The sequence below is a fragment of the Dendronephthya gigantea genome, unplaced genomic scaffold (assembly GCF_004324835.1).
Source record: "Dendronephthya gigantea isolate DGI-Jeju-01 unplaced genomic scaffold, DenGig_1.0 000039F, whole genome shotgun sequence".
In the NCBI taxonomy this organism is placed as follows: Eukaryota; Metazoa; Cnidaria; class Anthozoa; order Malacalcyonacea; family Nephtheidae; genus Dendronephthya; species Dendronephthya gigantea.
In genome coordinates this window covers 735435-750262 of record NW_021163049.1, presented here as the reverse complement: position 1 = coordinate 750262, position 14828 = coordinate 735435, and the positions used below count along the sequence as shown (strand labels likewise).

Genomic DNA, 14828 nt, shown 5'->3' with positions numbered 1-14828 from the left:
AGTAAAGGTAAGTTAATTAAATAGGTTTAAGACTGTCATGTTAGAAAAATAAAATTGATTTGAGTTTAAGAGAACATAAGAGCAAGTGGGAGTGTTAAAGTATGTGCTCATATATCCAATTAAACAAAAATAGACTAGAAATTATTAACGTAATAAAGAGTAGCCATATAGACTAACCAAAATAAGACCCCAGTAATCGAAAATAGATTCAGATATAAATACATACATATAAATAAGTGTAGAGAAAACTATGTAACCAAAAAGGGATATTCGGACTGAACAGTCGCATACCATACCATAAAGTGTATATTCAATCTCTTATGAAAACTGTATTATATTTATAGTAAAACAACTGTGTAAAGATAGATTAATCCAAATTGCTGTAATCATATAAATACAAGTGACTCTGTAACAAATACATTAGATGAAAAAGCTGTATATGTAAAGGTTGTATATGTTGTGCTTCTGACTCAAGATAGAGAGATGGCAACATCACAAAACTTAACATTGTTTTTACAGCTTGTCCCTGTTTGTAATGTTGTGGCTGGAATAATGAGCTTCTGGGCATATTAGAATTTGTTAACTCTCATTTATATTCATGATAATCATAAATTCAAGTCATGCGCAAAACATACAGTAATTCCAAAACGTATGCGCAGCACATGCTAATGTTTGTTATCAACATGGCCGACGACGAGTTGTGAGTAGTTTTGATTGACCGTCGTCGAAATGGTGTTGCCTGTGCGTTTAAAGAAGAAGAAAAACCTGACAACGGAAGACGCACTAAAGCGAGTGAGTGATCTTTTAACGGACCATACTTCATCAACATCAAAAAGAAGGAAAAGACAAAATCCTGTTCGGTTTGAGATAACAACTCACCCTCAAACAGGCCTTCGTAATTTTGAAGGAATGTATGACCCGTCTAGAAGAACCAGAAGCCAAGGTTAGTTCTTTTAGTTGTAGAAAAGTGTTTACGGCAATACAGGGTAGCCAAGTAAGCATGGAGTCAGTCCTTCAGTTGTTCGTCCAATAGCAATGCAACTATTATTCTGTATCTTATTTTTTTATGTCTGCACTGACTGTCCGACTCTTCTGACTAATATTTTTCATTTAGTTTCTAACGAAGCAAGAGATATCATGTTTGAGCCTGATAATCTTCCAAATGAAGGTCTTGTATCAGGTATGCATTTGTATACAGTGATACCATGGATGCTTGAAGAACTTTAAAAGAGTGCTGATATCCTTGTTGATACAGTGTTTGATTTTTTTATTATAATGATTCACACTGTAGCCTTACAAATGGTTTTTCCATTTGATCTGATCTTTGCTTCATAATGACTATAATAACTCAGGATTGTGTATAAGACTCTACATTTCTCTGCAAAATATCAAAATATGAATGTGTGTCAGTGTAAAGATGGCTGTAAACAGTTTTGGTATACCACACTCAGTGGCGTAACGCAACCCCTTGAGGCCCCCCGTCAATAGGCCACATAGGTCAATAGGCTAAATTTTTGTCAACATATATTATAATGGCAATCTTCACTTGCATGTTTTGGCTACAGAAAAGCTATTTACATTGTTAAGATTATGCCGCTATGCGTCCTACGTGTAAACACAACGTCTAAATAAAAAATTAACTGGCAATTTCCCGTCCGAAAAACCCTATACACTTTATGAACACGAAAATTCGCTCTTCCTTCTGGCATTAAGGTGGCTCCCTACAGTTACGGAATTTCATCGGGATTTTTATGCGTTGCGATTTATCAAGTTAATGCGACTAATAAAATGTTGGAAAGAAATTATGAAGCATGTATAACAACAACTATTGTGTTAAACAATGAGAATATCCAAAAAAATTCACAAATATAGCGTTGCCATGGCAACAATGACATTTTAACTAAAAGCTTTTTTCCTAATATATCGCAGTTAATGTGGATTATCTTGAATTTCCTTCAGTCAATTTTCGCCAAAATGTGCATACAATCTTTTTTTTATATATTCTTAAATATGTGAAAATATGAAATGGAGTTTCCAAGGTAGGTTTTCGGCTACAGAATTTCTTGGTTTAAAATTGTTCTGTCTTATAAAATTTTTCCAAAATTTGATATGTTGCAGTGAACGTTATGTTCTTTCATTATATGAAATTAAAAAAAAAATTCACCGAAGGAAACCCTGTATTTTCCATCTTTTGTACTCGCGCGGCCAAGCGATGACTTGCAAAATATCGATTCGACATGATCGCTATTTACGCATGCGTTAAATTTCCACGCGGGACGAACGTGTCATTGCTCATGTGAAAATTTAGATTCGAAATGCCGTTGTATTGCCGTGAGAACTCGAGCAGTTTTTGTCATTCTGGGTCGTTTTCCGTTGGAGGTTTCGAAAGGATGGAAATCAGTCCTGGTTTACCAAAGTTTTTGAATAGCTGTAAAAGATCCTCGTAGCTTAAACCACTGCCAGCGATCTTCTCCGCCATGCTCTTTGTTATTACGCCACTGCCTGATGGATTATAAAGCTTGTTTTCCATGGACTTCAAGATCTTGTGTCGTCGGTCTAAGTAATGTAAATCTTCTAGAGCAAAATCACAAGAAATCGGCTTACAATGGTCGACAATAAACTGTTCCGAGAGCTGCAATTTGGAGTGAAATAGCATTTTTCGAAGGGCCTTGACATCTTTAAGGGCATCGTGTGCTTCGAAGGATTCTTGAAACAAGCATCTGTACAGTGCAGTCTGGTTTAGTGCGCAGGGTTGACCATTGGCTTGCTGCAGGGAAGGATGTTTGTTTCGTGCTAATTGCTCAAAGATGGAAAGACTTTCACCAAATAAAACTCCCGATGACTGTAATTTGTCATGGAATGAACTCGTACTGTTGCGAAGTATGACCGGTATATCAAATCGTTTCGCGTTATGGCCGAGAAGAATGGTACAAACATCTTTATCCGTTAAAGTTTTACAATATTCAACTGATGATTCCAGGAATAAACTAAAACGGGAGATAGCTTCTGATGAGGTGAGTGTTGTTAGCTGTTCTGCTTCTTTGAAAAGCGTACGTTGACCATTGACAGTTCTAATCGTCAGCTTGTTGACTCTTGAAGAGTATTTGTCTATCGCAGTATTTGGCAAAATATATTCTGAAAATGTGCAATGATCATACTTATCAACTGCTGACAATTGACATAGTTCGGCTGCTCTTCCGGTCGCGTTTGTTTCTGTATCAAACATGATTATGTTGTAGAATAGGTTATCATGGTAAACAATATCGGAACATGTTGGTCTGGGTGTAAACTCAGAGACTGTATTCTCATATGTTTTGAAAGGTTTGTCTGATACACAAGAAATGTTGAATACTTCAGGTGCTTCTCTTGTTGATGTTATTGTTGACATTTTGTCCAATGTGAGGCCCACATTACTTTCATATGTTTTTCCCTCTTGTTGCTCTTTTCTACTGTTATGAGATAGCCTCCTTGAATGCAGCTGATTTCTCTGCTTTTTGAATTCGATTGTTTTCTTTCTAACATTATCATTACTTTTCTTTTTATCCAATTTTAGGTTGTGGTCAGTGCAAATACTTCCTGGCTCAACACCCATTGCCTCCAGAGTTCGATTGATATAAGTGTGGCCGATGTTGGTTTGGCCCACCGCACAGGCTACTCTATAATCGTTGCTTTTGCTTCCACCGTAGAAGCGAATCTTTGGGGCTTTTGAACCAACAACACTGTTGAATGACTCATTGCGCTGGGAGTTTGCCACAGGAGCAAGCTTTTCAACGACTTTATCACTGTAATACTCGCTGAACAACTCCACTAAAGCATTGTATAGACAATCTCCATACAGATCTTTACCATGTGGTAGATGGGTGTGTCTGTATTCAACTGGATCCTGTTTATATCCACACCACTCATCATTGCATTCATCATGGTTGCCAAATGCATGAGGAACAATGGACTTCAGGGAGGTTTGGATGGATTTAGGATCTCCTTTTCCTTGATTGACACAAATTGAGAAACATTTTACCAGGTAGTTGATGACTTTTTGAGATAATGGTGAGCTATTGATAAATTTGTTGCTTTTACTCAGGTTGTATAGCCTGGTTGTTAGAGAGCGTTTGATATGTATTATATCACTGTATTTTTCAATGCCATATGGGACCTTTTCATGAACATAACATTCTGTTGTTGAATCATCATCGCCAGTGTACTTAGAATATTTAATGTTATAGTTTGTGGCATTCTGGAACAGGTCAACAGCCGACAATGGTTCCATCGATTTAGACGAGCCTGTATGGTTTTTACAGCAATCATGATGTCTAGGCTGTTCATGACTTTTTGCAGCATGTTCACATATTCTGCAGGTCTTAGTTTTGGTAGTGTAATCAATTATCTTGCCTGTATCCAACCCCATAACAGCACCTTGACCAGTATTTGAGTTAAAGCCTTTACCCCGCTTCTGCCATCCCATGTCATAAGAGACGCTGATTGGAATAAGATCATTTTCATCTGGTTCAGCCCCCATCAAGATGGCACTATTTTTTTCTTTAATGGCAACATCTTCACATGATTTTTTAGCAACACCTTCAATAATAGAACCAACTTCTCTCTCTCGATTCTTAAAACTTGCTCGGCTCATTGTAGGGATGTTCATTGTTGACAGAATGCTATTTAGATGTGTTTTGCCTATGCCTGTGTGCAAGCTTGCCAATGCTGCTCTAGAATTGATGTCATATGCACTAGGACCACACTTGCCAGATTTGTGTTTACCACTGGTTTCTATTGTATTCTTTCCTCCACAGAACTCACATTTAATGATCAACTGAGTTGCCAAAGCAAAACACTTTTCAGACACTGCGTTTGCAATTGACATTGGACCTAAAAAAATAAATAAAATTCTATATAATTTTAAATAGTTTGTGTATAGTATATTCTATATTTAGGGAATTAATTTTTGGTATATTACAGGTAATAAATTACATGTAATGTAATAAATACTTGTAATAACCTGTAATTTGTGCCACTTTCTTTACTTGTGATATTGTGTATACCATGCAGATATATGTTATAATAAAGTATATTTGTATATTTTTAAAGTGTATTTGTATTACCCGTATAGAAATAAGATATGAGCAATGCATGTTATAAAAACTTTCACAAATAATGCTCTTATAAATTGTTGTTTACCTTTCATGCAAAATTTACATGTCTTTAACTCTTCATATAACATATCAAGGTCAAAAATGCGTGAGCCGTGTGGCCTATTTTCTTGGAGTTCTTCATGGTCCTGATTTTAGGAAAGAATTTTCACAGTGTGGAATTGAGTTAATTGATAAAAATTCAATAGCTTTTAATGTTTGTCCGAGAAATACGTACCGCCGCCGATCTCGTATAAACCCGTTTCACGGATAGGTCGCTTTTCTCTTCGCTTACTTCCAAAGGACGCTTTTGACGCCAACGATAATAGCCCTCGCGAAGCCTAGCTGTATTGCAGATGTTTCTTGCCGAAATTGTCCCAAACTTTCCTGAAGACACACGATTTTTAAATCTAAAAGACATCTTGTTTTGAAAATTTTCCGGACACACTTGTACTTTAAATTTCCCGCGCGGTCCGCGAGACGCGCGTAATTTGCGTGGATGAGTAACGCGCGCTGACGTCGACATATGTCAAAATTAGTTCCCAGTCTTTACAAGAATATAACTGTAGGGAGCCACCGAAATGATTGATAACTTCATATTTTAATGTTTGAGTTATTTCTTCGTTCTCTATAGAAATCAAAGTTAGACCATCTAAGCGCTCTTGAGCCATAGAACTTCTTAAGTAGGATTTAATGATCTTCTGCTTTGAAAAGGACCTTTCTACTGTCACGGGAATTGTTAGGAATAGCAATAACAATTTGCACAACTGGGGAAAGGAAAAAGCAATTATGGCTTTGTAAATTATTTCAAGAATGCTTGACACCGAGGTAACGTCTTCCCCATTTAGTTCGTTAAGAAATTCAACTTGAGATGAACGGACCTCCTTTCCAGGTCATCACCATCAAAGTTTTCGCCATACGTACGTAGTATATTCAAGGTGGCTTCTTTAATTTCGGAAGCTTCTAGTTTGACGAACTTTCTTGGGAATAGAAAATCAAATTTTTCTGCGACCATTTGCATTCCTTTAAAACCCACTTTTATCTGTGTCACTGCAACATCAATTGTTCTGTAAAAAATGTTTACTTTAAAAGCTCTTTCTGAATCCTCGATCCTAGAATCAGAGGCTAATTCGTCGAAGAATCGTTTTACCCCACGCTTACGTCGTTTCTCAAATTCAATGGGTATGCCCCATGACGCAGCAAGGGCATTTGCGGTCATTCGAATGGACTCCCACGAATCTCGTAAATACTTTAGTTCTGACAAACTAATGGATGAAAGTCTCGAAGCAGCACTGAGGTCGACACTTTTCAATTGCAATTCTTTTGATGCGGAGTTGGTACACGTCAAAATTCTCTCCCAGAAAACTAGATTTATGATAAAATAAATTTTTTCAATATTCTTTTTGATGCCAACTGCTTCATCACATTCTTTTTTTTCCTTGCTGGTCAACGAAATGACTGTCAGTCGCTTCAAAATGTCGACCACCTAGTAACGCAGAGCTTTTTTAAAGACAATGACAAATTAACAGCAAGCAACTGTAAATCTCTTGACCGATTGATGGACGATGAGAAAAATATATAAATGGATTGAATAACTTCAAAAAATTTATCGTTATCAACTACGGAATTTACGGCATCATTTATTACAAGGTTGAGATTGTGTGCTGCACAATGAATGAATGGCACAGGCTTTGATGAACGATCTTTTATCAGCTTTTGTACACCATTGTGAACACCACTCATGACACTCCCCCCTTCATAAGCTTGACCACGGAGCTTTTCCATTTCAATTCCAATATCTTTGACATATTTGCATGTTGTTTTTACGAGGCCGGCTGCCGTTCCGTCAATTACCGATAAAAACCAAGGAAAGTTTCTTTAATTGAAACACTCTCGCTCAATATTTGGACCCATCGGATAGTGACACTGAGCTGATCTACTCTGTTTATGTCGCTTGTGGTATCCAGCACAATTGACCAAAATGGATATTCATTTATCTGAGTGACCAAAGACTTTTGCAATAGCTGGGATGTTGTTAGGATCAGTTCATTCTGGATTTTGGGGCTCATGTATCGAGTCGTATACTTTGGTAAGGACATAGCATCATTTGTAATAGTGTCAAATTCACTTAACATTGTCACTACACCCAGAAAATTTCCTCCTACTTTTTCATCATGTCCTCGCATAGCAATATTTAACAAAGCCAGACAAAGAATTACACCCAAAACCCTTCTCAAAATGTTCACCCATAAATTAGTTTCACGTCGATTCTGCTTTTCTGCTTCATCATCTATTGTCTTTCCTTCTTTCCATCTAAGATACACAGCAGATGCTTCAATATGAAGCTTTGAGTTTTCATGTTTACTAATTTTAGCTGGTAATCGTTTTTTTGAGCTCTGAACTCCATCTACCCATGCACTTTGGAATGTAAAACGTTCATGATTTTGATCAGCAAAAAGCCAGCAATTTTCACAGTATGGTTTTCCTAATATTGGTGAATAACAAAGCCATGATCTCGGACAAGTTTTGTTCTTGGTGTGAAGTTGATAATATGACGAACTGAAGGTTGTGGTTATGTTACCTTGTTCATCTTCCACAGTAAATGGGCCATCAGGTCTGCATGGGCCATGATTTAGAATACATCTCTTTGAATTCCCATCTTCAATTAAAGATGGGAAGTGCCCTCTGTCTGTAGGGAATTTATTGGCCAGATTAAAAAGTCCTAATTGATCATTAGAAGTTTCCGCGTTTTTGTCGATGCTCCCACTGTCTACATCTTGATTTGACGTACTTAATTGAGATTCTTCTTCAGCCACGGAAATCGTAGTCGTCGATGGATTATCTTCAGCACCACAGACATCACTCTCAACATTTTCAGCTTTTTCAAAGTATGAGGTTATTGGGGCTGTATTTTTTTTAGCTATTTCAATATTTCTTTTCCGCTCTTTTTGCAGATCCTGATTTATACTTTCGTTTCATGTTTGCTTTCGATAAAACAATGTAGTATTTAATATAAAGTTTGAAGAAAATGCAAGCGAAGTATCAAACCTAGTTTCTGCATCCTTTGACTTTTGTATATATAAATAAAAAATATTGAAAAGCAGTCGATTCTTTGTCTTTTTTCTAATGTAATTGTTACAGGCCAGTTGTTCGTACAGTTGTTTGAAGATTCAGTCATTCACAAGATCTATAAGAGTCATGCCAGACAAGGAATTATTGCTAATTTTGACTTATGCAAAAATGATATGCATGACAGATTACAAAGGATTAGATCATAAATAATTTACCTTTTTTGATGTTTTGTCGTTAACGCCATCGCTGAAGAGAGTTCAAGAGACTACAAACCTTCAATTCAGCTGTATTAACCAAAAATATCAAATACTTCATTTTATCGGTTATATAGATTTGAATGTTTCTAATTGACATGCTGCGCTGCCTACGCAGCATTGTTTTTCGTCAAATGATGACATATCATTTATGAGAAACTCAGATAGAGGTAGCAGCACCGTATCTAATTTTCTTACTTTAATTCCACAGAAATGTACTATTAATTTTTTATGCTCATTTTTGCCGGGGGCCCCTAAAGCTTAGGGCCCCCCCGTCACTTGACACCCTGACACCCCCCCCTTACGCCACTAACCACACTGTATTTATGAATACAGTAATTAACATTCTAATGAGGGATAAAGAAAATGAATCAAACAAGCAATACAGGAATTTAATATTTAATTTAATGGAATATACCCCAATTAACATCATTTTTATTGTTTTCAGCATAATTTTCTGCATTCATGTTCTTACTGGATAATCTGATATTTATTAAACAGTTAAATAAAATTTTATGATTTAGATGAAGAAACTCTGCTTACCGCAGCTAATAGATGCAAGACATTATTGGATTCTCTTGTTATTACCAAGAAAGTATCTACCTGGGAAGAACGAATGACAGCTTTTCATGAAAACTGGGCCAAAGCAAGAAACATAATATTTAATTGTGTTATTTCTGGTGAACATTTACAACCAGAGAAATGTTCAGGACTCTTGCCTTGTGAAGGATGCACAAATTCATTGTCACCAGTGTGGTCTATCATTTATTCTTTGTGACGTTTGTGATGAGAAAATAGCTTTTCATGACCGAGAAATTTGGAATGGGAAATTTTTTGACTCTGCTTCACCAATGGAAAAATGGGATAATTGTTCAAAGATTGAATCAGGTTTATGTATACATTCTTTTACTTTATGTGCAACCTTAACTCATCCATGATAAACACCCTTCAAAATTCAGTTCAGGCTAACACCAGACAATTTTAGTAATGAGTTACGAAGCAGGCACTAATAGTACTGTATAACATGAATTGCTTTTATATTGTAGTTTTATTATGTTTGTTTGTTTAGAGAGAATATTGCCTTTTGGAAATGAAAACTGCCCTTCATGCAAGACACCAGAATCTTTGATATTTACTTCCAAAAAGGAAACTGTAGCTGTCATAACCACTAATGGTTAGTATATATCTTAAATTACATATCTGAATTTATTTAAAAAACTGTCTTTTACAATCATTAATTACTTAACAAATTATGATTACTTTGATTATTGTGGGGTTTTCATCCAAATGATTAGTCATTAGTCTGAATATTTTTATATGATCCTGCCATGCTACATGAGGTTTTTAACTTTGGGTACAGCATTATATTTTTCCCATTAAAGAATCATTAAACAGATTCGATTGCTAGATTCGATTAATAGTGCGCATCAGGGTGGGGTTCAAATTAATGGTCCTCTTGAAGATTTTTTATAACTCCATGGGTTAAGAATTATGTGTTGTCAGAACATTGCTGATTGAGAATCTGTGTTAAGTGCTGTTGGTGACTGTATCAACTTGTAACATTTTGTTTGTTCAAATAGGGCGATTTGACTTTAATAAGTGTGTTGTCCAATGCACCAATTGTGATGTTGTTTATGAACCATGGAATGATTACTGTTGTATGATAAAAAATGGATATTGGCCAGGAAGTTTGAAATCAGGTTCTTACATATTTCATCAAGATGTGCTCCGTATTTGGGACATATTCCAGAAACAGATGCAAGGAACTTCACAAAAGAGCTTTTTGGAAGGACTGGGAGAGTTTTCAACACAGAAAGGAAGGGTAAATTATGTTATTTGTAGTTTTTAATTCCCATATTGTACTGTATGATCATTCAGACATGTATAAACTAATTAATTGCAGTGAGCTATATTTACAGTACAATAATTTGATATTAGGCAGAGCAAAATGCTAAAGTATCACAGTGGCAAATAGAGGGTTTGAATTATTGTTGTCTCAGTATTAAAGTTAGGCCATATCTCCTACTGATTCTTCCAAGTAAGAATACTGTATTACCTATTGACAGTTAACACTAATATGTAATTAAATGCATCCCTGTTCACTGTAGCATAATTGCTTAAAATGTTGGGGCATTTGCTCTGAATGTTTGAGTTCTTTTTGCTATGTAACTGTTATCATATATTTATTTTTTGATACATATTCAATTTTCATTATTAGGATGATGATTTTCAGCTGCCTTTAAAGAATGGAAGTATTGTCAGTATGAACTAGAAACATTAGCTGGGTTTAATTAGTTGCAGTGTCCATGTTGTGAGAAAGAACAACATTCCTGCCATGTAGATGGGAATATGAAGCTCTACCGGTACAAAAGTTCTGGCAAGTAAGTGCAGTTTTTGATGCCATATCTACATAATTGGGGCTCTAACTTTTAAGAATGACGATTTTTGACAATGCTATATAAAGTAAAACCAGTAATTGTGCCATTAGAGCCAAGACAAATAAATAACTTGTTATGGCCTTCACTCAAAATGCTGAGGTTCTCGTTATATTCTTTTTGTGGAATACTGTTACGATTTTATTCTCATTATTCATTAAGGTCACGGGCCAAGTGCTATTACGGCGATATATTCATTGCTGAAAAAGAAAGCGTTCAGTCTCACTTAAATGCATTGTATAAGCATCAGGGAGATCAGGTGCGGTAATACCATACAGTAATTGTAGAGTTTGATAGCTATAATAAGTAGGATACAAAATGCAGTTGGTACCTGTATGTGCAGGTAACAGTAACGTAGCCAGCCTGAGTCTGACGATTTGTCCCGCTATGCTAATATTTTGGTGTTCATTGACTGTGAAAACAATGAATTTCTAAAGACATAAATAATTATATAATAACTCAAAATTTACATAGCGGAAAAAAATCCTCAGGCTGGCTTGTTGCTGCAGCATGTAAGCTAAAACTGGAGTCATTAATTTCTTTTTTTTGCCATGATTGTTAATGTACTAGCTAGAGTTTATTATATAGGGTTTTTGAAGTATATTTCCTTTTTTATACATCAGGACATGAAAGGCAACAAATGCGGACACACAGCATGGAAGGCTGCCTGAAACAAACACCACTAAAATGCTAAACTTGACGAAACTGGGTTGGACATCGCTGGCTGCAGGCATTCCATTGCTCAGTTTGCTGTCAACATGACCCAAGGAGAATTATATGGCTATGCACATTACATTCTATTGAAGAAGTTTCTGGAAAAACCATTGACCTTTTTTTGGCAGGATATCATGTGCAAATTTTGGAAATGGGCAGCGAAATCGGACATTGACTTTAGTAGCTACAACATCAAACCAGCACTTTCGGTAATGCATGCCAAAGCACATAGCTGGGCATGTCAGGTAATATTATTGTAACCATGATATATACATTACTGCTATTTCAAAGAGTGAATTTTCAAACATTTGAAGTGATTTTGAAATAAGATATTTGTTAAATCCGGTATGATAGTAGGGATAACAGCGGAAAACTCAAATTTGCAATAGGGCTCCACAAGTAGGCTAGTTTGATAGAGCTCGTGATTTAAAACATTTTGGTGTTTATCTTAAACATTTATACCACGTTTCTTGATGCTTTATCTCATATAAAGGGTATATTATTTTGAAATTCAACATTCGTTTTATCTTTACGTTATTAAAGGTACTTTGGGGAGGTCGCTAGCAAGAGGAAGCGGCATGTGCTACATGAGAAGAAGTCGAACAGATTAATTCATACTTTTCTAGGTTTGGCAACACAACAAAGTACATGTTTCCTGAAGGTTTGTGTCTTGAAATTTGCAGAAATCCAGTGTTTGCACCTAAAAGCTCCCTCCCTTGTTTGCTAAAGAATTGTGTGCTGGCTAGTACGCAATTGACAAGAACTTCGACGTTTGATGGAAACGTCAATGTTCATACTGTATTTTTCAATTAGTCTATAATATCAACCAAGAAGCGTATTGAAAAATCTATCTTCTCTGGTACCCCACTTCAGGTGTAGCTTTAAATTTTCTATTATTTCTATAGGTCGTGATGAAGTATTAACGTAATGCGCAAGGGCGTGGAACAAAAGGAAAATAAAAAATATGGTTTATACTTTATGTAAAAGATTTTATCGAGTATGTATATAGATTGACATTTTGTATCTCCACAAATGGTTCTTTTTTAACATTGGACTGAATTTTAAAGGATTCGCAAGTTGCTGGTAAAGTTATCGTATAACGTTGCATCAAGTCACGGTAAAATGTGTGTGTGTTTTTCCTTAAAAATATGCTAAGAAAATGTCAGAAAAAGCAACAGAGCAGTTAGAGGAGTTGGTGAACGATCTTTAGTTGGAGAATGAAAATGTACAGTTTGACCAGTGTAAATCTGACGTGCAAAAAATTGCCAGAGGTAATAAGAAATAATATCAGTCGAACACTCTCAAAATAATTTTGCATATTGATATAAAAGAAGCATTAACTTAACAACTGAAATACGGTTGATATCAGGCCTATTTATTTATAAATGAACAATATGCTGTAAGTCTCTTACAGTGTATTACCATTTTTGTCCTTTTCAGAAGAAAAATTAAGATCTGAATCCAGAACATACCTGACTGTTGAAGAGGAGTACTTTCTCGTGTGTGAACATTTTCGACAGGTTCAAATTATCGAAGGTCTAGAAAATTCTTCAGCTACAGCAATAGGTACCATTATTACCTACCAAAATATGTACCATTCGTATATAAACAAGTTAAAGGATGTTCAAGCCAAAGGCAACAGAACGGCCGAATTAGAAAACAAGATCGAAAATCAGCTTGATCTGCAAGGAGTTTTGAAGAAAGGAAAAGAGCTTTTAGCCCAACAAACTCTTAAGTCTCTACAAACAAAGATAGAAATGCTGTACTTTTCTGTTGTTAAGAAGACATCAAATATTGCGAAACTAGCTGGTACGGTTCTTCTAAACTATCGCAATATTAATGATCTCGGCCTGTACAAATTATTAAACATGCAACAGCACTAAACCTAAAATACAGTACATACATGTAATTTGGAGTCGAAAGCTCGATAATTACTTTTTTATTTGCTTAAGATACATCGAAACAAAGAACTAAACTACATCGAAAAATTGTTAAGGAAAGGGACCAAACGAAGGGTTTACTTGTTCAGTATAGTGAACTACAGGGCGGTGACTCCATTGACTACTCTTCAGCCATTTTGAGTGGAAACTTCCCTTGGATAGAGGATTCCAGGACACTTTCCTCTTCTGGCAAGAATATATACGGCCATCGCTTCATTTTTTCTCATGAACAAATTTGCTAAATGATTGAATGCCATGCACTGAAAAAGGTATATTAGAAACAATAGGGAAGCTAGCAGGCATGCATGTCAGCATGTATGTATGTAAGCATAACTCGTTGCATCTCATATTTCTTCACTTTTAGGCGTGCCTTTATGTGTTGAGGCTACGGTTGTCAAGAAGTACTTGATTGAACAAAGATGGAAAGAAGAAATACAACTGATTAAAACTGAGATGGAACGTTTTCTCAATTTTTATTCAACACACGTTTACAACACTCTTTCCGGTGAAATCCTCGCAATTAACCGACAACTAGAAAGCATTCCCAACGTTGCTACCTGTATGTTCATATCGTATTATTATGTTTGACAAATTTTCAAATGTTAAAAATTAATACTTTTAGACACCATTTGCCGATTTGTAAATCCATTCAAAGCTTGATTGAATTGCTTTATTAAATGCATTTATTCTTCTACATGTACGCATGCATGACCATAATATTCAACCTGTGCCCGGTTAGGCTTTCTTGATTGTGTGCTTATCAAGGATGCAAGGAATATATATTCATTTTAAATGTGAGTATATATTTCAAACTATATTTTGAACGATCCTTTTGCGTTTTGTATAATTGCAAATTTTCTTATCAACTTTAAATATTTATAGATGCTGCTAACTGTAAAAGCATTGTCGACGTACAGGATGATGAAGTGGCATCAATTTCGGTAAGCTGACAGCAATCCACAATCATAGAAACATGCCGTGTGTACATCTTACCAAAATTCATTCATGACTAGAAAATCACTGAAACACCTAATGACGTGAAATTTTAGCTCAGCAAAGGAACCAACAACACATTTTAGGTTCACACTCCAAGTTGCATTATAACCGGTTGGATTAAGATATAGGTTACCATTTGTTTAGAGTGTGGGATGCCAGTTTAGCCAATTAGCTGTTCATTGATAAGAAAACTACTAAAAATACAGGGAGAAATACAATCGAACAAAGGACCTTTTCAGCTGAACCTATCAATAACCCACAATTTCTTATTTACTAATCGCACCTTGA

At 35.7% G+C, this 14828-nt stretch overlaps 2 protein-coding genes across 2 annotated transcripts; both read right to left on the bottom strand.

Moving 5' to 3' along the window:
- Nucleotides 1–2353: 2353 nt before the first annotated feature.
- LOC114526530 lies at nt 2354–4630 on the bottom strand. The gene has a single exon (XM_028548141.1). It carries the CDS (start codon nt 4628–4630, stop codon nt 2354–2356), a length of 2277 nt encoding a protein of 758 aa, XP_028403942.1.
- A 2349-nt stretch (nt 4631–6979) lies between these two features.
- Nucleotides 6980–8516, bottom strand: LOC114526529. Its single transcript, XM_028548140.1, has 2 exons — nt 8475–8516; nt 6980–8086 (listed from the first exon to the last, which is right to left on the bottom strand). The coding sequence occupies exons 1-2, from the start codon at nt 8514–8516 to the stop codon at nt 6980–6982; spliced, it is 1149 nt and encodes a 382-aa protein (XP_028403941.1).
- Between the last annotated feature and the right edge of the window lie 6312 nt (nt 8517–14828).